General features: G+C 51.3%; 3 protein-coding genes across 3 annotated transcripts; 2 read left to right on the top strand and 1 right to left on the bottom strand.

The window, feature by feature from the left end:
- Window positions 1-2,784: 2,784 nt before the first annotated feature.
- On the top strand, window positions 2,785-10,182 carry STEHIDRAFT_115758 (uncharacterized protein; the record flags this gene model as incomplete). The annotated part of the gene is made up of 17 exons (XM_007310367.1): window positions 2,785-2,921; window positions 3,018-3,081; window positions 3,163-3,241; window positions 3,370-4,179; window positions 5,482-5,603; window positions 5,707-5,756; window positions 5,983-6,066; window positions 6,221-6,314; window positions 6,712-6,808; window positions 7,293-7,336; window positions 7,403-7,486; window positions 7,544-7,666; window positions 7,739-8,266; window positions 9,321-9,472; window positions 9,558-9,591; window positions 9,919-9,940; window positions 10,073-10,182. 17 exons carry the CDS (start codon window positions 2,785-2,787, stop codon window positions 10,180-10,182), a joined length of 2,634 nt encoding a protein of 877 aa, XP_007310429.1.
- A 1,730-nt stretch (window positions 10,183-11,912) lies between these two features.
- STEHIDRAFT_135220 (uncharacterized protein) lies at window positions 11,913-13,315 on the bottom strand (the record flags this gene model as incomplete). The annotated part of the gene is made up of 2 exons (XM_007310366.1): window positions 11,913-12,042; window positions 13,266-13,315. The coding sequence occupies 2 exons, from the start codon at window positions 13,313-13,315 to the stop codon at window positions 11,913-11,915; spliced, it is 180 nt and encodes a 59-aa protein (XP_007310428.1).
- Window positions 13,316-16,871: 3,556 nt separating this feature from the next.
- Window positions 16,872-19,367, top strand: STEHIDRAFT_115757 (uncharacterized protein; the record flags this gene model as incomplete). Its single annotated transcript, XM_007310365.1, has 5 exons — window positions 16,872-16,976; window positions 17,054-17,887; window positions 18,423-18,532; window positions 19,098-19,171; window positions 19,336-19,367. The coding sequence occupies 5 exons, from the start codon at window positions 16,872-16,874 to the stop codon at window positions 19,365-19,367; spliced, it is 1,155 nt and encodes a 384-aa protein (XP_007310427.1).
- Window positions 19,368-22,704: the final 3,337 nt, after the last annotated feature.

The following is a 22,704-nucleotide window of genomic DNA, read 5'->3' as shown; positions in this document are numbered from 1 at the left end:
CTTGACTTGTCCTTTCTCCCGTCGACGATATCCAATCAAGCACTCAACCTGCGTCGCAGCCTTTAATATCTACAATCTACCTACATAGGCTTACACGTTCTCCCACTGCCCACTTCTACCTTATACATTCTCTCAACTGCGTCGTCAACACCTGTGTCATCTTTGAACGCCCAGTTCCGCATAGATCGACCTTCCTTTTTCACGATCCATCTACATCTTCAGCAACTCTGAACTTCTTGTCATATTTTTGCTGTCCCTGGCGCTTCAGGCGGCGAACCACCGAAACCCTGCCTCACGGTCAAGCTCAACGTCTCCGACACATCTGCCAGTGCGCTTGACGGCCAGTGACTATCGCTGCCGGGTTCATCATCAAATATCGAAGTCCCATCCATAAATCTCATAGCTACGTACGTTGAGCATTACGGATGTCGCTAGTTTTTTGTCTGTATGATCTCCTGTTTCGGCACATGTTTCCTCTCCTTCGTCTGGTCATACTCCTCGTCAAACACTCCTTCAACTTCTTCATCAACCGATCCAGATAGGTATGTCTCATTCCCAATCCTTGTGGATTGCATTTACGTGCCGCGTATGCTGACATACTTCTCATTCTTTGCTCTTCGTCACCGCTGTCACCGTGCACAGTTGCACCAAATGTGCAACGCTGTCCCTTGGCGTTGTCTCTGTGACGAAGCTTCAGCTCCGCGCCCACCAGATGTATGTATTCCCTTATGTCCTGTCACTTACTTCTCCTCGCCTATCATTAGCATGCCCTCAGACTGTGAAGGCTATTGAAAAATCCCTTGATTCTGTCACAGCGGCAAAAGAGTGCGTTCATCTGGGTGTCAAGTTTGCTGCGATTCCTTCAAGAAATATCAACCCAAATTCGCGGTTTGTTGGTGCCAAAATTGCCAGGGATATGTCTATGCGGTTTGTGATAAGAAAGCTCAATATTCATGTCTCTGCGGGAAACTAGGCGGAGAGCACATCCCAATCGAGGAGGTGCTGTCCGAAGTGCAGATATTCTTCTCCGGCTCTACAGCCCCAGACCTCTCGGAGGCTCGAGCTCTCCAGTATCGAGTCGGGTGAGTTCTCTTCGGACCTTAATGGCCGAGAGAGTTAGTGAGGGCGGAAGGGTTTCTCAATGCCGTACGCCCTTGTCTCTCTACGACATCTTTTCGTTGCAGTTGGGGTCGCTCAGCTAGTGCCACACTTTCTCGGACTGACCAACATTGCTGCGCAGGTTAACTTTAGCCTATGGGAAGCCTCCGTATACGGTGAACCTGAGGACAACAGCATCTCTCACGATGACGATTTAACTGGGCGCGCCGGAACACAAGGGGGCGCTCCTGCGGCTCGAGTCCTTCAAGCTACATCGTCGCAAAGCGAGGCGCTTCCGCAAGCCTTCAAGGTCACGCAGAGTCTAGCCAAAGTCTAGCCGCCGTTAGAGATAATAATCCCTGCTCCGCGCTATTTCCGTCGCGTCCAGTTATCGAGTCTCTCAATGGTACGTACGAGTCCTCAATATAAAACGTGTCTCGAGAGTATACCCGAAATAACGTAAAATATATTACCTCTCTTGATTCGCAGTGCATCTCCGGTTTGATCCGATTTTGTTCATTGTACTCAAACAGAATCATCATGAACGACCCTATCTGTCCTCCGACTCCTCTTCCAAGGCTCTTCACCGCAAAATGTTCCTGAAACTCGTGGCGATCCCCATTCCTAGATCATGGACCATGCCTACGACGACGACGATTCTGAAGTAGGCCCCAGACGACGACAGCGGCAGAGACGATAACGAACCTCCTCATTTTGTTACTAATTTTGCGAGCTCTGCTCTAGATAGATGTTCTGGGAGTGTGTCTCGAGATATATATTTTTCGCCATGCCCCCAAACGTGCTTTCAGCTCCGTGTTTTCCTCATCTTTCCCACGGGGTGTATTTGTAGCGCCTCAATATCTGCGAGAACCAGCGGAGAATTCGACACTGAAAAATGCTACACATATTCTCTAATCGCATCGCCTGTATCTAGCCTGTTCTTACGTCGTCAAATTGTTATGTAGTTGGTTATATGTAACCTGATAGTGTTTTACGCTGTCATCTGTGAGACACAGGTGAGGCGACTTCCAGCATAATTTCGGGTGAAGCAGAAGACTCTAGAACTGACGTCTGAGGGAAGGGCCAAATTTAAGGGCAAGAAGCCCACAAGATATGTGGCCTGTCGCTGTTCGGGACTTCGCGGTCTTCGTCTAGCCCTCCAAGACGAAATATACGCACCTTACGTTCGTCGAAAATCGCCTTGTAGTGTGATAAAAGTATCTGTTTCATGGAACGTGCGTTAATTATCTGCGTTGAGCGAGACAGAAGAGCAAAATTATGGGAAAATACTCCCAGTGAGGGTGGGAATTCAGGGTGCTGGTTTCCCTTTTGTTCAGGTTCTGCCCTAACCTGACCCGGGAGATATGTGCGCTGTCTCAACGAATGCATACATTTCTAGCTCCACGAAAAAAATCAGTGGGTGCTTTGTCCAATATAAATTCGTCAGAAGGGAGCACTCTGAAGACTTGGGGGCCACAAATGAGCAGGAGAAGGTGGCCACAGAACGACAATGCAAGGGGGGGAGCCGGCACATACCGAGTCAAACACGAGGCTGTTGAACAAACAACCCTCGCGCGAGCGTCGCTCCCTCTTCTCCTCATCCACAACGATCCTCAACGATCTCTCCAAACCCTCGCTTGCGAATAGCTTCAAAAAGTGGAAGACGCGTTTTAAAACATAGAAAACATGCAAACAAACGACTTCGCCATCCAAACTTCAACCTACGGCGCCAACGAGCGCGTCGACGCTACCACCAGTACGACATCGGTGTCGTCCACGCCGCCGCCGAAACGAATTGTATTGTCCCATGCGCCCTACATTTCGTAAGTTGCTCCTGCGTATAACATCTAGAGCATCGGACAATCACTCACTGTGCCAACCTTGCCTGTTGTCTCCGACCAACACTGACACATTCACAGGCGCAGATGTAGGAAGCCTGTCAAAGTGCCTGCCCCAAAGCGCAGAACTGGACACGAGAAAGAGGTGAGTAAAATCCATCTCAATTTATTCCCCTGCCTGCTACCTCGTCTATCTATCCTGACACTCTCTTCTCTTCCAGTCTAGGGCCACTGGACGGTCCATAAGAGAGTCGTGGAGGGGCGTGGGAGGCACGCAGGATGTGCCGCTGGTGATGGCGCCGAAGGTCTGTCCTTCTTGCTTGGAACACAGAGTATCAGAGAACTGATAAGCAGAGATAGCCGACACCTTCATTCTTAAGACTTCATGAAGAGCAAGGGATAGTTTTGGCTATTTCTAAAAACCTGCGAACAGTACGTCTCCCGCTACATCCTATCGTGTACTATAAGGGACTGACAATGTGGACTTTGATCGCACAGCGTGATACGAACGAAAGCGTCCCCAGCGCCCCATCAAATATCGGGGACCTATTTACATTGGAGGACTTCATAGGCGTACAGAGTCATGCGGGGGACCAGGCGGCTCACGCCATTCCTCCACCCCAACAGATGCTGGCCCAAGACAGCCAGCAGCCAGCCGGGACGTCCGTCCCATATGGAGACAATGGGGCGATATCCTTCGCAGGGCACGATTCGTCTACGACCCACTCCGTCTCGGACCAAAGCGTCCCCCGCACTCCGACCAATATCGAGGACCTGTTCACTTGGCAGGACTTCTTAGGGTCGGCGAGTCCTGCAAAGTGCCAGGACCCTCACACCGACCCTCCGCCCCAGCAGATGCTGGCTCAAAACCCTCAGCAGCCAGCCGAGACGTCCGTCCCATATGGAGACGATGGGGCGGTATCCTTCACAGGACACGATTCCCCCACGACAGCGGACGGGAACTACCTGACCGTGAACCTATCCACGTCAGGTTTCGCCCAGCCCGCCGATATCAGTTTCGTCCGGCCGTGGCAACGTGACCCACACTACTTCACGGACGTGGGTCTGTCTTCTTCAGACTCGACACCAGCACCACCCTCGGGACAAGGATCTGAGTGGTACGAACAACACTGGGCGCTGGGGCCGTCGTTTTTGGGTATTGAGACAGCGGTGGGGCAAGGAGCGGAGTGGATGGGGGCGATGAGGGGCGGAGCGTCGTCATCGAATGGGCAGCCAAGGGAAGGTAAGGGGAGGAAGAGAGAGCGGAGCGAGATGGGAGACGCGGATGAGGGAAGCAGTGCCGGACCGGCCAAACAGAAGCTCAGGTCCGGCAGAACGTTAGGGGCGACGGTACCACGGAGTTCAGCCTTTATGGCCGGACAACAATGGGGACTTAAACCCTTCAACACTAACCAAGCAATAGGTATGGGAGATCAGTGTGACGGCGAGGGCCGCCCACTGAACCTAGCCAAAGCATTCTCACTTGGTCACCGCGAAGGGTAGATGAGATCCTCATTGGATATGTCGATCCTGGGGCCAAGTGAGAATTCGTAGGAGAGAAGGGACGTAGAGGATGGTTGGGGGGAGCGAGGAGGGGAGATAGGAAAGAAGTAGAGGAGAAGGAGGAGCGCGAAAGGTGGGGGTATCGAGAGCGTGTTTCGTGCTAGTGCGGAAGAGGGGTTCAGTCTTCTATTTAGGTCTTTTTTACTCACTTTTCTCTTTCATTAGTCTTATTGTGTTCTCGTGCCTTCCTTTTTCGCCGGGGCACAGATTGGGCACAGATTGGGCTGGACCGTCATCGTATCCATGTAATTTCATTTTATTCGCCTGTATTTCAGCTATACGATTTGACGGTTAGCAACAAGCGTTTCGAGGCAGGATTGGACACACGCACCTGCTGATTCATTCTGTCCGCTCCCGCTCCCTTCTATATCCGTCTTCTCCGCTGTGGGTCCGTACGCGGTACTCTTTACAGGGTAAAACGGCGTCGGAAACAGTGAACAGTTCGCATCAGTACGACTCCATCCACTATTGTTCCGTACTCTCCCCTGGCCCTTCTGTGTTATCTGTCCATCCATAGGTATAGCTTACCGTTTTTCCGTCCGCATGTCCATTTCGTGTAAAAGGTTGGCGTGATTGAGCAGCGAGCGTCGTGGCATCGATGGACCAGCGCATTGTGAGGCCGCATGCCGGAGTCCTTTCCTCGTAAGATACGCGTATCTGACGGATTCGAGGCCATTTTTTTCGAGACACAGAGACCGAGAGAAAGAAGATGATGTCCATTGCCTTGGTGTAGACTGAGATCAAGAAAAAACCAAGTCGAGGAGAGTGGAGTCCTTGAAGCCACGGCCAGCAAGGGGGTTGGGACTTGACGTTTTCTTCCGTCGGTCGGGCGCGTACGTTTAGAGTTCATTGTGGCGGTGGCCCAAGCTCAGTGATCCCCAGACGTCAACTTTGTGATATTATCTTGGTATATAGAGGGCATGATTCAGAGGCAAAAGTAGCATCTCGCAGTTAAACACATACTGATATACCTCTATGGAAGGCTCTCACAAGACCGGGACCGACTCAGGCAGACGGAAACTGAAGCGTGAAGACTCACGCGATGCAGGCAAAGGCGCGAGTGACACCCCAACGGAGGCCAGAACAAGCCATAGATGGAGCCAAGTAAGGACGACAAACTCAAGTACCGAAGAGATCTAATTTACAGTGCACTTGCGAAGAGATGTCAGCTCCAAACACGGTCGGAGATACGACAATTTCTGCACAGTGTGGTCCGGCGGCCCAGCATTGGGAAAGTCCGAGTGGAAATGAATATTCGTAAGCATTGTTCAAAGTCGGCATCTCTTCCAGATCTCTTGAAAGGCAGGATACGATAATGAAACGCGAAGAATATACCGTAGACGCGAGGAAAGATGTCGAGCATAGAGAGAGCGGCGCAGGCAATAACGCGCCCTGCAGAAACACGACGTGCTTCAAACGGAGGGCATGCAGATAGTAATCGAAACGACTTTTGCGTCGGTTCGAGCTTCGACCAATGAGACAGGGAACTCGGATCCGTATTTGATGGCGTCAACTTCGGGGGCGAGAACAGCGAGCATCCTTGCGGAAATTACCTCGATTCGACCCGGTGCGTTCGAGATCGAGATAACCGTAGCAAGGAGGATGTGATAGAGAGCTGGCCCAAGCACAAGATTCCCCAAGGACCAAACCAGTAAGAACAGTTAGGGATCCTCGAAGCTGTCTCGAGCAGTATACTGCACGCAAATCTTATCCAGGTAAAGGTTCCAGACCAACCGTGAGCATTACTACGACAAGACTGGCATCGGCCCAAGGAGTTTCCGATATAACCTGGATCGTGCTCATCGGTCCTTGATTGTACGAGACCGATTCAAAAGTGTATATTTCTTGACACAAATGAGATATCTCGAGCCTCCGACTCTACCCAAATATTCTCCGTCTTCTCGCGGGGTACTCTGTCACAAATGCTCAATTAGACCGCCAAACAGTCGCCCTAGCCACGCGGGGATTCGATAGCCCGGGGTAGAGTAGCAGGAAAGCAGACAAAATAGCTTACCGTGCCCATAATCTACAGGCTCGCAGTACTGCTTCGAACTCCGACACGCAATTTTTGTTTTGAGGCGGAGCTCGACTCTGGAGATGTGACGACAAAAAAATCTGTACCAAACAACATGAGTAGAAGGTAGGACGAGAGATAAAACTCGCCATTATTGTTAGTCGAGTACACATAGCCACTTGCTTTCCTTTTGTTCAGGTCGCGCCAGGTCTTGACCATAGCGTCGTCCAAGAGGCACAAGCGCGGTGTCACAAAAATGTCGCAATTTTCGTTTCCAAAAACCGGAGGAAAACAGGTATATTTTCTATAATAGATGTCCGAAACTCACGAGTACAGTGGAAGGCTAGAGACCATAAAAGGAGATCAAAAGGACCGCGGAGGCTGGAGCAAATTGAGAGACAATGTACAGGGTGAAGCCGGCGGCGGACGTTCAATTGGTCACGAGACCGTGTTGTTGTTGCATATCATGTCGCGCGACACGCATCCTCTCCTTCTTCTTGAACAACAACATCCTCCAATCCACCACCACAAATCGCTCCGCAAAGCAAAGACAACAAATCAAATCATTGAGAACATGAATCCCAAAATCTATTACAGCCCGATGACCAGCAGCGCTCAGAATCAGAGCGCAAACGGACAAGGAGCACAAAGGGCAAGCGGTGACACCAGGGTCCCTATGGGCCATCCTTCAACGTCAACCCAAGGTTCGTCCTCTTCTTCAGCATCGCTATTTGCGTCGAGATGGTGCTGATCGTCTGTCTGAAATAATCGACCTTCAGCTCACCAATCTGAGAAAAAACCTTCGCGGCGTCGGTATCAGCGGGTGAGTACAAACCATCTTTGTTTCATCTGTGTTATGTCCATCGAACCTGACATTCAATCCTCTCAGTCCAAAGCGGACCCCGACCTGATAATGAAGTCCTGGAATCTCGATGATGCACAAGGTTTGCCGTCGCCGGTGGTGTTGAAACAGGTCCGTCCGTCCTACAATAAAATATGTGTCAGAGAAACTGATTAGCAGATACTATAGGACAGTACGACATCGACATCTTCGGACATTGACCCCATTGGAACGCCGCCTGATCATCATATGGACCCTTGCACGAACGGCACCAAGAATATAATGCCGAAGATGCCTGCTACGGAAGTCGGGGTACGACTCTCTTTCTCCACCTTCACTGCTACCTGAGTCATAGGTAACTGACGATGGAGTCTTTCTACACAGGTATCGCGGTCCGAAAGACAGGGTACCAACGGCCTCTCGCTCGACCGAAACACTTCGGCAGCTCCGTCCAGTGATTCCACCTCCACGAACAGCGACTCCGCGAATCCCATGCAGCACCATCGACTGTCTGTCTCTCATCCTACACAGACTACGATCCCGCCCATTGATCCTCTCTCACTTCACAATACACATGCCGTACTGCACGATGCAAGCCTCGTAAATGTGGAGGGCCCGCCACAAAACGCCGCGCCGAGTTACCCATATCCGCTGGCGATCCGAACATGCACAGGGATACATTTCATACCTGAATCGACTGATCGAGAGGAGATAGCCGCCTTTGTCGAAAAGGCGCACTTCATCCTCACGCCCGAGATGGAGAGGATGTTAGCGGCACTCGATCTCGAGCCGTTTCTACCAGCCGACCACGTCGATACGCAACCTCAACAGGCGATCGACGTCAAACGCGGGGCGCCATCGACTACATCGTCAAGGGGCAAGGGGGCCTTTAAGAGGGCGCGGAACGAGACGGTGGAGATGAGCGACGAGAGGCAGGGACCAACGAAGAAGATGAGGTCCAATGCACCCAGGAGGGGCGAAGGCTCAAGGGGACGTGACCGCCACGGCGGAACACCAACCAGAACCCGAACCCCTCAACGGTAAACCATGCGAAAGGTCTAGCAGCTCAGACTGAGGGCAACAAGCCGTCAGCTGAAGCTAGCTAACCGATTTCACTCGGCCACCGTGAAGGGTGACGTGCTCCGAGAAGGGGGCGTCGATCCTGCGGCCGGGTGAAAATTCTGAAGAAGGGTGGGGGGACGTCGAGAATGCAGGAGACAGAGCGAACGGGAAGCGAGGGTCGATACGAGGAAGTGTTCGAAGTGTAGGAGCGGGGATGGTTGCGAGTGGGGGGATGGGTTTGGCGGTGAACTTCACTTTAGACAACGGGGATTCGGGACTATTTATGATTTCCGAGTGCCACTCACCTTTTATTTCATCAGTCTCGTGCGATATTGTTCCCTCCGTCCGCTGTGGCAGATGTTCAAGATCGCTATTTTGTAATTTGATTCTTTCACTCCTGTATTGGTCTTACGTTCCGATGGTTAGCGACCAATGTCTCGGGCGAGGATCGAACACACGCACCTGCCGTCTCGCTCCATGTCTTACTACCTCCTCACATTTTCGCGTCCTCTTATTCTCATTGTGAGTCCATACGTACATGATTTATACTCCATACCAGGCGAAACGGCGGCGAAAGCGGTAAAGTGAACGCACCGATCTCACTTCTTCGTCTTTTCTACTGTATCTACTGGCACATCGTACTCTTGCTCTCTTATCTATCCATCTGGCGCTAAGTTTCTATGCCTTCAGCGACACGGAACAAGAAACGGCCCTTCCGTTCACTGTGTCTGTACCTGCACCATGTGTGGACCTTGCGTGAGTTGGCAACGGACGTCGTGCCTTCGAATCATCGATCCACGCACCATGAGACCGCATGCATGAGACTCCGGGTCGTTTCTCGGGAAACAGTCGGGCCTTCTAGCAATTGTTTTCTAGAGTAGAAAGAGTCTGATTTTGGGCATAGAGACAAAGACCTAGACGCATGACGGAGAGAGGGGGAACAAACTCGGGGGTTCGACTTTTTTCCGCGTTGGTCGGTACAAAAGTAATAGAGTTCGTGTGGCGCCGCGGCTCGGATGTGGCCCAAGTCCAACGTACAGTCTTCGCAAAGTCTTCGTGAGTCGGATACTTACCATGTATTATTTTCGTCGGCGCTCTCAGTTTCATTTTTCTAGTAGGCCCACAGTTCGTGTGTCTGCAGCACAGAGAAATCCTTCAACTGGCAGTCTATCAGTGTAAGATCGATACAGAAACGTTAGACCTCCTCTCCCATCCAACGCAAATCCAACGCCGTCCGATTTCTCCTAGATTTCATCATCGGCACTCGTGGAAAGTGGAGCATGATATTCAGTATAGACTAAATAATAAGGGAGTCGCGGCCGGGTGAAGAACGGTATCCCTTAGCACCCACGCCCTACTATTGTCTCGCAACATCTCAATTTCTACTCCATTACTTACGTCGAAGATCAATAGCGAAGGCACGTCATCCACACTGGTGATAAAGATATGCTCGATACTAATTCATTAGCTCTTAGACGTCGCGTAAAATTCATTTAATACAGAGTGACCTTGGAACGCCTGAAAGTGAGTCAGAGTCGAAGTGGGTGGTTACTGTGGTCAACAGAAAAGTCAGGTTGCAAAAATTATGCAGAAAGTATAGCTTTCGTCTTGGAAAGCAGAGAATGCCTCTATCCCACTTAATATCGTGGTGATCAGGGACCCGGAAAAGGGGGGGAAGAGAGCTAGCACATCGGACCAGACCAGGGCCAGAACGGACCGACTTTGTTGCTCTGAGCGGGGCTGTCGGAGTCAAACTGGGATGGTGATGGATATATTGGCCCGATGTCCATTGGCAGATAACTCACCCGCATCGAGAAAGAGTTACAATCACATTAGAACGGCACGAGTGTAGCTCAAGTCTCTTTGGTTTGAGCGATCTCGTGAAGCTCGCCGTAACAGGACCCTTGGTCAATAAGACAAGAACATATTATAGACTAAGGCATGCAAGCATGACAAAGTCAAGGACCAAGGAGGCTTGATTTAGAGAGCATTTGTGAACGCACGTCAGCCGGGATCACCACCACTCATCGATGAAACGACGACTCCAGCGTATGACGAAATCTGCGCAATAATTGTTGTATAGACTGATGGAAACCACGAGTATAGCCCATACTAGACGAACTCGACATCAGCTGCCTTCTTGATTGGATTGTCTGAGCTCAGGTAGTTGCGATGAAAGACGTTGTAGATGGACGGAAGCAATGTCGCAACCAGCAGAAAAACGATGCGCTTCGAAAGGAGGTCATGGAGACAGTAAACGAAAAAAAACAAACGGTCAATTCGAGCTTCTACGGGACGAGACAACGAGCCCAAATCCATATCTGACAGGGTCACGAACTCGTCCCCAGAAGCGGTCTCCAGCAGTATACCGCACACACGGCCAGAGTGGGTAAGCGACTCGGGCCAACCGTGAACAGTCCCACGACAGGACCATGGGCCCAGAGATGTTCCCCATCTTGATTTCTTCCAGCTCATGCTCGTCAGTCTCTCAACACTCACTATGCGAGACACATTCAGACGCGCATATTTCTCGAGCCGTACCAAAAGATATGGAGTTTTACTTTTATTTAGATATTCTCCGTCTTCTCCCGGAGTGCTCTGTTGAGAATGCCCAATCGCACCATCGAAATGTGGCACTATGCAGCGTAAGAATTCGATCCGAAGAAGAACGGCGGAAAATACGACAGGATCCCTCGCCGTATCTCCGAAATCCGCAGGTTCACAATACTGCTTCAAAGTCTGAGACGCACCCTCCACCTTGAGGCGCAGCTCAATGTAGATGTGACGACAAAAAGACCTGAATAAAGTGGCAAGAGTAAAGGGTAGCACGAGATAGAAAACTCACCATTATTGGCCATTGGGTTCCCTTCTGTTCAGGTCTGGCCATAATGTCGTCCAGGACGCACAAGCGCAGTGTCACAAAAAAGACTTTCGTTTCCAAAAAAAAAAAGAAGGATAACAGATTTTATTTTATTCAAGAGACCGAGACTCACGAGTATGCTAAAAAGAACTGAGCAAAAGGTCCACGGAGTGGGACGAAGTGGGAGACAATGTACGGGGTGAAGCCGGCAGCGGACGTTCAATTGGTCACGAGACCGTGTTGGCTGCATATCATGTCGCGCGACTCGCATCCTCTCCTTCTCCCTCAACAACATCATCCACCAATCCTCGACCACCAATAGCTTCGCAAAGAAATCACAACAAATCAAACCATTGAGGGCATGAATCCTCAAATCTATTACAGCCCTAGGACCACCAGCGCTCAGAATCGTACCGCAAACGGACAAGGAACACAAAGGAGTGACACCAGAGTCCCTACGGGCCATCCGTCTGCGTCAACGCAAGGTTCGTCCTCTTCATCAGCGTCACTATTTGCGTCGAGATGGTGTTGATCGTCTGTCTGGGAATTAACAATCTTCAGCTCAGCAATCGCAAACAAAACGTCCGCGGCGCCGGAATCAGCGGGTGAGTACATACCGCCTTTGTTCTATCTTTGTTATGTCCACTGATCGTAACTTTCGACCGTCTCAGTCCAAAGCGGATCCAGATTTGATTGCCAAATCTTGGAAATTGCATGATACACAGGGTTTGTCGTCGCCGGTGATTTTGAAGCAGGTCCGTCCGTCCTACAATAAAATATGTGTCAAGGAAATTAATTAGTAGATACTATAGGACAACACGACATCGACATCTTCCTATGAGCACCGCGATGGAACGCCGCCTGATCATCACACGCTCCCTTGCACAAACAACACCATGAACAAGGTGCCGAATATTCCTGCCACGGAAGTCGGTGTACGACTCTTCCTCCATCTTCGACCCTACCTGCGTCATAGGTAACTGACGACGAAGCCTTTTATCACACAGGAATCTCGGTCCGGTATACAGGAAACCAACCCCCCCATCCTCGCGCAAAACACTTTCGCAGCTCCATTCGATAGTCCCACCTCCACATACGACGGATTCGCAAATGCCGAGCAGCACAAACGACTGCCCAGCTCTCCCCCTTCACGGACCGCAAACCGTCCTCGTGATCCTCTCGCGCCATACCCTCTGCACGCTGTACCGTCCCCTGCGACACTCGCAAGCATGGAGGACCGTCCGCAAAGAACCCCGCCAAGTTACCCCTACCCGCTGGCAATCGAAACGGCGACAGGGGTATACCTCATTCCGTTCACGACTGATCGAGAGGAGATAGCGGCCTTTGTCGAAAAGGCGCACTTCATCCTCACGCCCGAGATGGACAGGATGTTAGCCTGGGAACTCGATGGAGAGCCGTCTCGACCAGAAGGCCATATCGATACGCAACCCATACAGGCGTCGTCAAAGGGAAAGAGGGCTTTGAAGAGGAGGCGGAACGAGACGGAAGAAGTGGGCGACGAGAGTAGGGGACCGAAGACGAAGAGGGTGAGGTCCGAAACACTGCGAGGGGCGACGGCACAAGGGGACGTAACCGCTACGGCGGAACACCAACCGGAGCCTCAACCCCTCAACAATCAACCACTTGAAAGGTATAGCAGCTCAGACTGACGGCGATGGGCCGTCAGCTGAAGCGAGCTAACCAGTTTCACGCGGCCACTGTGAAGGGTGACGTGCTCCGAGAAGGGGACGTCGATCCTGCGGCCGGGTGAAATTTTTGGGAAGGGTGGGGAGATGTAGAGGATGCAGGAGAGGAGATGAAGGGTGCAGAAGATGCAGCTGAAGCAGAAGTAGAGCAAGGAGTTCGAAGGGTATCATAAGAAGAGTCCGGAGCGTTGAGGTTGGGGGATGGGTGCCAGTAGGGGGATAGGTTTGGCAGTTTACATCACATTAAGGGAAGAGCTATTTATTGTTTGCGAATTCAACTCACCTTTTCTTTCCTCGGCCTCGTTTTATCCTGTTTCCACCTTCATCCGCCATGGCATAGCGAATGCTGTTTCTTTTTCCAATACATATTCGAGGCCGGCACTGTCTAATTTGATTCTCATACTCCTGTTATTGGTCTTACGTTCCGATGGTTAACAAGGAGGATCGAACGCACGCACCTGCCGTCTCGCTCCATGTCTCGCTACCTCCTTCCTTGTTTGCGTTCTCCTATCCTCGTTGTGGGTCCATACGACTGCGTAGCAGGTGAAACGGCATCGAGAGTGGTAAATAAAACACACGGATCTCATTTCTTCGCCTTTTCTACCATATCCACTGGCACCTCGGGCTCTTGTATTCTTATCTATCCATCTGGCGGTAAGTTTCTATGTCTTCAGCGGCACGGGAAAATTTTATGACCCTTCCGCTCACTGTGTCTGTACCTGCACCATGCGTGGACCTTGCGTGAGTTGGCAACGGACGTCGCGCCCTCGAATCATCGATCCACGCACCATAAGACCGCATGCATGAGACTCCGGGCGTTTCTCGGGATACAGTCGGGCCTTCTAGCAGTTGTTTCCTAGAGTAGAAAGAATTCTCTTTCGGGCATAGAGACACAGAGAAAGACGCATAACTAAGAGAGGGGAACAATCCCAAGAATTCGACATTTTTTCCGCGTCGGTCGGTACAGGAGTAATAGAGTTCGTGTGGCGCCGCGACTCGGATGTGGCCCAAGTTCACCGCACAGTCTCCGTGAATTGGGAACTATGCATTGTTTTCGTCGGCGCTCTACGGTTCGTTTTTGAAGTATGTGTGCGCGTGTATATTTGAAGCAAAGATATATCGAAATTGGCAGTTGGTATAAGAGCAATACAAAAAGTTAGACGACCCAACTCTGCTCTTCACCAGCTCTTCCTGAGTCACTTCTCCTATCCAACGCCGCCTGAATTCTCCCAGATTTCATCAGCGACACCTGTCAAAAGTAAACAGCATCTTTAGTAACACTAGGCAGAACAACCGAGCAGGCAAATACCAAGAGAATCGTGACCAGGTAAATAGCAACGAACGGCTGCCCATAGTACCCGTAAACTATTGTCTCAAAATATTTCCACTGCAAGACATTGAAGGTTCAGAGCAATGGGGTGTCGCCCCAGCATTAGGGACTCGCTCGATTATCACACATCAGTCCCAGCTTTTCTGCCGTCGCGAAATATTCACTCAATGCACTGGAGCGACGAGTTGGAACGCCCCAACGTGAGTCAGAATCGAAGTATGGTAGGGGCAGACGGTGATTGTGATGACAGGGACCCGGTAAGGAGAGATATTCGTGGCGGGAAAATGAGGCTGAATAGAGTGCTCGTAACGCCATCCTGGTCGCGAACCTCGAGCACGAGGATTCAGAGGAATCAGGATGAAAAGATAAGGAGGATGAAAGGGTAAGGAGCCAGCAAAGTAGAACAGTCCAAGGCTAGAGGTATGGTAGGAGCAGATCGATATTATCGGTGTGGTAGAAGCGGGGACTGTCTCTGCCATTTTTGGGAGATGGGAAGTCTACTTCCGTCAATTCAGATGACGTTGACAACACAAATCCATGTCTCGATCTCTATTGGGCGTTTGCACAGCGAGAGTGATGGACGGGTCAGAAACCGAAAGGTCAGACGCAGGGGAAGGCATCGTTGCCCATGGGTTGTACATGAGGATAAGAGTCTTCATTTTTGATGTCTTCTTCGATGGGTACCGAAGCAAGGAGGAATGTATAAGTTCGCCGTTACATGATCCTCGGTCAAACGACGAGAGCAGATTATATATCGATGCAACGCAAGCGAGGACAACAACGTCAAGAACCAGAGAGGCTTTACACAGAGCACATTTCCGAAGAAACGACAATTCCGGCCTATGATAGAATCTGCGCAATCAACATTATTAACACTGATGCAAACCACGAGTACAGCGCATATACGATCCCAATGTCAGCTACCTTCTTGATAGTCCGAGAAGAATCAGGAAAGCTGAGGTTGTCGCGATGAATGACGTCGAATATGGAAAATGCGGAAGGGCACAGCTAGCAGACACACGATGCGTTCCGTATGGAGGTCATTAAGACAGCAGACGAAACGATAATAACGGTCAATTCGAGCTCCTGCTCAGGAGTCAACGAACCCGAATCTGTATCTGACAGGGTCACGAAACCGTCCGCAGAAGCGGTGTCCAGCACTATACCGCACACAAGGCCAGACTGGGTAGGGAACTCGGACGAACCATGGCCAGTAAGCACCACGACAAGACCATGAGCCCAGGGATGTTCCCTATCTTGACCTGTCCCAACACATGCTCATCGGTCTCGAGATTCACTATGCGAGACACATTCGAAATGCGCATATTTCTCGAGCCTGGCCAAGATTTACGGAGCCTCCAATTTTACGAAGATATCCTCCGTCTTCTCCCGTAGTGCTCTGTCGAAAAATACCCAATCGCACCACCAAAATGTGGCACTATGGAGCGTAATGATTCGACAGCACGGGGAAGAACAGCGGGCAATACGACACGGACACTGACCGTACTATTCATAATTTACAGGTTCAGGATACTCATTCGGACTCTGACACGCATTCTCTACCTTGAGGAGCAGCGCGATGTATGTGACGGCAAAAAGGCCTGTATTAAGTGGCATGAGTAGATGGTGGCACCAGAGAGAAAAACTCAGCATTATCGTGAGTCGGGTCCACAGGGCCACTTACTTTCCTGTTGTTCAAGCCTGACCATAATGTCGTCCAGGAGGCACAAGCGCGGTGTCACAGAAACGTCGCAATTCTCGTTTCCCAGAAAGAAGAAGAAGAGTTTTTATTTTCTACAATAGACGTTGAGACTCACAAGTACGATAAAAAACTAGAGTCCATAAAAGGAGAGCAAAAGGACCGCGGAGGCTGGGCAAAATTGGAGACAATGTACGGGGTGAAGCCGGGGGCGGACGTCCAATTGGTCACGAGACCGTGTTGGCTGCATATCATGTCGCGCGACGCGCATCCTCTCCTTCTCCCTCAACAGCATCCTCTTGCAATCCACCACCACCAACCGCTTCGCAAAACGATCACAACAAATCAAACAATCGAAAACATGAACTTCCAAACTTCTTACCATTCGTTGACCATCCGCGCCCAACGTCAGAGCGTCCACGGGCAAACAGCCGCGCAAACACAAAGGGCAACAAGTGAGATCGTCGCCCTTATCGGCCATCGGCCCACATCCGCCCAAAGTTCGTCCTCTTCTTCAGCATCGCTCTTTGCGCCGAGATCGTGTTGATCGTCCCACTGAGTAATTCTAACCTTCAGATGTACGATTCAACGCGACACGCTCGCAGCGCGGGTTAACGCGACCCCAACAAGTGAGTACACACCCTTTTTGTTATGTCCTTCTTCCATCTTTGTTGTGTCCATTGATCATGAATTCTTTCATCCCTTTCATTCCAAGGCGAACCCCAAGGAGAACACTGAGTCATCGGGACTCTATATTAGCGATGGTGTGGCGTCGACACCGGGTGTGGCCCAGGTCTGTCTGTCCGTTCTACAATAAAACATGGGTCAGAGAAACTGATGAGCAGATACATCAGGTCGACATGGCAGCAAGCTCTTCGCATGGAACGCACCATGGTCATCGTGCGTTCTCCCGCGCAGAAAGCACCACGACTCTTCTGGCAAAGACTTTTGCCACACAAGTCGAGGTACGACTCTCTTTCTCGCTCTCTCTGCTTCATGTTTGCGTCATAGGCGACTGACGATGTAAACATTTCTCGTGCAGGTATCTCCGTCCAGAAGAGACAACACGAGCAGTTTCTCTCCTAACCCAGTCAGCATCGCAGCTCCGTTCGTCAACCCCGTCTCCATGAATGTGGGCTTTACACCTCGTCTTCCACAAGCCATCCTGCCCCATCAACGAACGGCCGAGACGAACATATATTACCTTCCTGACGCCGTCCCGGAATACAACGGGATCGCATCAAACACTCAGCACTCGCGCTTCGGTGCTAGCCTATCAGCTGTTGCTCGTGACGGTGTACTCGTCGATGACCCCGTCTCACACCAACCAAGAACCCCCACATTGACTTCGAGCGTCGAAACCCACGACGATATCGACTTAGACCAACTATGCAGCTTCCTATTGAGCCCAGACCTCGTCGTCACACCCGAGCTGGAGGAGCAGATAGGCCGCGCACTCGACGAGGGGCCCTCCGAGGAAACTGGCCACGTCGAGACGCAGGCCGCGGAGCCTCAAGACACGGTTGGGTACGTGCCTGCTAGCCAGCCTGCTGCCGTGCTCCACTCACAAGCCGCGGTCAACAGCACGCCTGAATGCACAGATACAGCCACGCCGTTCATCCCGTCTCACTTTGTTGTTCACGACGCCCCGGCCTCGATCCAGACCGAGGGTCCATCTCCTCAGTCAACCCATGAACCGCCGGACCCTGACACAAAAAAGGTCACGCAGACGAAGAAAAAACGAGGGCCGCGAGGGAAGTACAACAAGCAGAGCCCAGGATGGGATTTGAGCGGATATAACGCCCAAATTGCACCTCAACGGGCGATCGACGTCAGACGCCTGCCATTGACGAGTGCTAGCGGGGGCAAGAGGAGGGTGCGGAGCGAGGAGGACGAGGGGAGGGGCGATAGCGTCGGACCGGTGACAAAGAAGAGGAAGTCCGACACACCACGAGGGGTGACGGCTGAAGGGGACGTGGCCGCTACGGCGAATCACCAACCAGAGCCCGAATCCTTCAAGGTAATACCATATGAGAGGTCTAGCAGCTCAGATTGACGGTGATGCGCCGTCAGCTGAAGCGAGCTAACCAATTTCACACGGCCACCGTGAAGGGTGACGTGCTCCGAGGGGGAGTACCGATCCTGGGGCCGGGTGAAAATTCTAGGGAGGGTGGGGAGGTGTAGAGGATGCAGGAGAGATGGCGACTAGAGCGAACGGGGAGCGAGGGGTGATAAGAAGGGAAGTTCAAAGTGTAGGAGGAGGGGATGGTTCCGAGTAGATAGGTTTAGCGGTTTGCTTCACGTTAAAGGAGAGGGATTCTGAGCTATTTATTGTTTCTAAGTGCCACTCACCTTTTATTTCCTCGGTCTCATTTCACACCAATTCCTGCGTCCGCCGTGGTAAAACGCAGGCTCTCGTTCGGGTTAAACGCAGGCTCTCGTTCGGGTTGAACGTCATGAAGTCTTTCGGCCAACTTGAGGAGCGCGTATCCGTTAGGCCCCATTCTGTTGTTTTCTCGCTGTATATCCGGGATCGTCACTTTGTAATTTGATTCTGTACCTCCTGTATTAGTCTGACGTTCCGATAGTTAACAACGAATGTCTCAGGCGAGGATTGAACACACGCACCTCCCGTCTCACTCCATGTCCTACCGCCTCCTTCAATATCCGCGCTCTCCCATCATTATTGTATGCCCATACTTACACCATTTGTACTCCGTACAAGGTGAAACGGCGTCGAGAGCGGTAAACAAAACCCACCGATCTCGTTTCTTCATCTTTTCTACCGTATCCACTGGCACCTCGGACTCTTGTGTTCTTATCTATCCATCTGGCGGTATTTTTTTTCTGTCTTCAGCGACACGGAACAACAAACGGACCATCCGTCCGCTGTGTCTATACCTGCACCATGCGTGAGTGGGCAAGGGACGTCGTGCCCTCGAATCATCGATCCACGTACCATGAGACCACATGCCAGCATGAGACCACATGCCAGCATGAGACTCCGCCTGGTTTGTTTCTCGGGAAACAGTCGGGCCTTCTACCAATTGTCTCCTAGAGTAGAAATAATCTTTCTTTGGACACAGAGACAAAGACCTAGACGAATTACTCGGACAGAAAGAGGGGGAACAAGTTCGGGACTGGACGTTTTCCCGCGTCGGTCGGTACAGGACTAATAGAGTTCGTGTGGCGCCGCGACTCGGATGTGGCCCAAGTTCAACCTACAGTTTCCGTGGAACTACTTATGTATCATTTTCGTCGGCGTTCTTCGAACCAGGATCATTTTGTTACCATTATATGCGCACAATATTCATATATTCAAAGTAATGAGCAACGGTAATCAACAGTTCGTCTAAGAGCGATAAAAAAATGCAAACAACTTAACCCCTAGTAGGGTGCTGCAGGTCCCTCAGCTCGAGCAGTTTTACCAAACTTATCATCACGGAATTCTTGTACCAGCGCGTCACAGAACGCCATCTGTAGGACCCATAAATCGTGTTCTTCCTTTCGCCGTCGTAGTTCTTGAAGTCAGACAGTGATATATTCGAATATGGGTTGGGGATTGATTAGAGCAGCCGACTGGACAGATTGAGAGCAAACAATGCTGTGGAAGAAGCTGGAAGGCGAGGATAAAAAGCTCCAAATGATAGTAGACTTCGTACTGTTCGTCGGTTGATCATCAAGTCCAGTAATCATCCTGAGCCAAAATAGCAAGAAAAGTGACAGCAATGCGCAAGAGTACCCAAGGACGATTTACCTTGGCCAATGTACCAGAGCATATGATAGATTGGGACAAGTGGGGACGAGGTCAAGGACCAACAAAGAGGCTTGATTTATAGCACATTTCAGAAGAAATGACGATTCCGGCATGTGATAAAATCTGCGCAATAATTGTTGACTACAGACTGATGGAAACCACGAGTATATCCCATAGACGAACTCGACATCAGCTGCCTTCTTGATTGTCCGAGAAGGATTGTCTGAGCTCAGGTAGTCGCGATAAAAGACATTGTAGATGGACGGAAGCAATGGCGCAACCAGCAGAAAAACGATGCGCTTCGAATGGAGGTCATGGAGACAGTAATCGAAACGACAATATCGGTCACTCCGAGCTTCTACGGACGAGACAACGAGCCCGAATCCATATCCTGACAGGGTCACGAACTCGTTCCCAGAAGCTGTCTCCAGCAGTATACCGCACACAAGGCCAGAGTGGGTAAAGGACTCGGACCAACCTTGAACAGTCTTACGACAGGACCATGGGCCCAGAGATGTTCCCCATATCAATTCCTTCTAGCTCATGCTCGCCAGTCTCTCAACACTCACTATGCCAGACACATCAATTGGCGCATAATTTTCGAGCCTGGCCAGAATATATGGAGCCTCCAACTCTACCTAGATATTCTCCGTCTCCTCTCGGGATACTCTGTCGAAGATTCCCAATTGCTCCACCAAAATGTGGCACTGTGCAGCGTAAGAATTCGACAGCCCGGAGAAGAACAGCGGAAAATACACGAAGATCACTCACCGTACCTCTGTAATTCTCAGGTTCACAGTCCTGCTTCGAACTCTGACCAGCAACTTGAAGTGGCTCGATGTTGATGTGACGACACAAAGACCTGTATCGAGTGGCATGAGTAGAGGGTGGTCCAAGAAAGAAAACTCGCCATTGTCGTGAGTCGAGTCCACAGATCCGTTTGCTTCCCTTTTGTTCAGGCCTGGCCATAATGTCGTCCAGGAGGCACAAGCACGGTGTCACAAAAACGTCGCGATTTTCGTGTCCCAAAAAGAAGGATAACAGTATTTATTTTCTACAATAAATGTATGAGACTCACAAGTACGATAAAAAACCAGAGGCCAAAAAGGGAGAGCAAAAGGACCGGAGAGGCTGGGCAAAATGGGAGACAATGTACGGGGTGAAGCCGGGGGCGGACGTCCAATTGGTCACGAGACTGTGTTGGCTGCATATCATGTCGCGCGACGCGCATCCTCTCCTTCTCCCTCAACAGCATCCTCCTCCCATCCTCCACCACCACCAATCGCTTCGCAAAGCAATCACAACAAATCAGACAATAGAAAACATGAACTTCCAAACTTCTTACCATTCGATGACCATCCGCGCCCAACGTCAGACCGCCCACGGGCAAGGAGCCCTAAAGACACAAAGGGTGGCAAGTGACACCGTCGCCCCAATGGGCCATCGGTCGACATCAGCTCAATGTTCGTCCTCTTCTTCAGCGTTGCTGTTTGGGTCGAGCTCGTGCTGATCATCCCACAAAATAATTCCAAACTTCAGATGTCCAGGCTAGCGCGACACGCGCGACGCGTTCGCAGCGCGGGGCAAGTCGTCCCCAAATGGTGAGTACATACCATTTTTCTTATATCCTCCTTCCGTCTTTGTCGTTTCTATCGATCGTGACGTCTTGCATCCCTCTCAGTCGAAGGTGAACCCCAAGAAGAGCAACGAGTCATCGGGGCTGTATAATAGCGAGGATGTGGCGTCGAAACCGATTGTGGCCCAGGTCCGTCCTTCCGTTCTAGAATAAAACATATGCCAGAGAAACTGATGAGCAGATACAGCAGGTCAATATGGCAGCAAGCTCTTCAAACGGAACGCACCATGGTCATCGCGCGTTCGCCCGCGCAGAAAGCACTACAAGTGTTCTGGCGAGGACTTTTGCCACACAAGTCGAGGTACGCCCCTCTTTCTCTTTCACTCTTTCTTTGTTCTTCTACACTGCCCTGCGTCTTAAGTGACTGACGTTGTAGTCATTTGTCGCGCAGGTATCGAGACCCGGCGGACAAAGCACCAACGGTTTCCTGCCTAACCCAACCAGCCTCGCAGCGCCGTGCGTTAATCCCGTCTTCATGAACGTGGGATTTGCACCTCGTATCCCACAAACCATCTTGCCCCATCAGCGAACGGCCGCGACGAGCGCATCCCACCTTCGTAACGCCGACCCAGAACACGACGGGATCGCGTCGAACATTCATCCGTCGCGTTTCGTTCCCACCCTGTCGGCGATCGCCCGCGACGGCGTGCTCGTCGATAGTCCCGTCTCACGCGAGGTGGGATCCCCCACGACAACCTCGAGCACCGAATCCCACGACAATGTCGACGTAGACGAGTCATGCAGCTTCCTCATGGACCCAGACTTCATTGTCACACCCGAAATGGAGGAGGAAATAGAGCGCGTACTCAGCGAAGGGCCTTCCGAGCCAACGGGCCACGTCGAGACGCAGGCCGCGGAGGCGCAAGATGAGATTAGGTACGTGCCTCTTAGCCAGCCTGCTACCGCACTCTACTCACAGGTCGCGGCCAACAGCACACCTCAACATACAGATACCGCTACGCCATCTGTCCCGTCCAGCCCTGACGTTAACGAAGCCCCGACCACGATCCAGACGGGAGGTCTGTCCCATCATCCAAACCTTCGCGACGACGACTCTCGAGGTCACCCGATTCCACAGCAGATCCTAGAGTCACCGAGGGAGGAACCCCCTAGCCATCCCGCGACAGATTCTCCGCCCGCGTCACCAGAAGGCCCATCAGAATTCTGGGAACAGAGACAAGCCCGCCACTTTAGTCTTCACACAGAGCGCGTGAAGAAAGAAGGGGGCTTTATCCCATGCTCGATGCCCGACCAGACGCCTATCGAGCCACCGCCCGACACCAGTCTTCCGGGGAAAAAA

Source organism: Stereum hirsutum (genome assembly GCF_000264905.1).
Source record: "Stereum hirsutum FP-91666 SS1 unplaced genomic scaffold STEHIscaffold_20, whole genome shotgun sequence".
NCBI classification, from domain to species: domain Eukaryota; kingdom Fungi; phylum Basidiomycota; class Agaricomycetes; order Russulales; family Stereaceae; genus Stereum; species Stereum hirsutum.
Note: the sequence above shows the minus strand (reverse complement) of the source record. Positions and strands in the feature narration are given on the sequence as shown.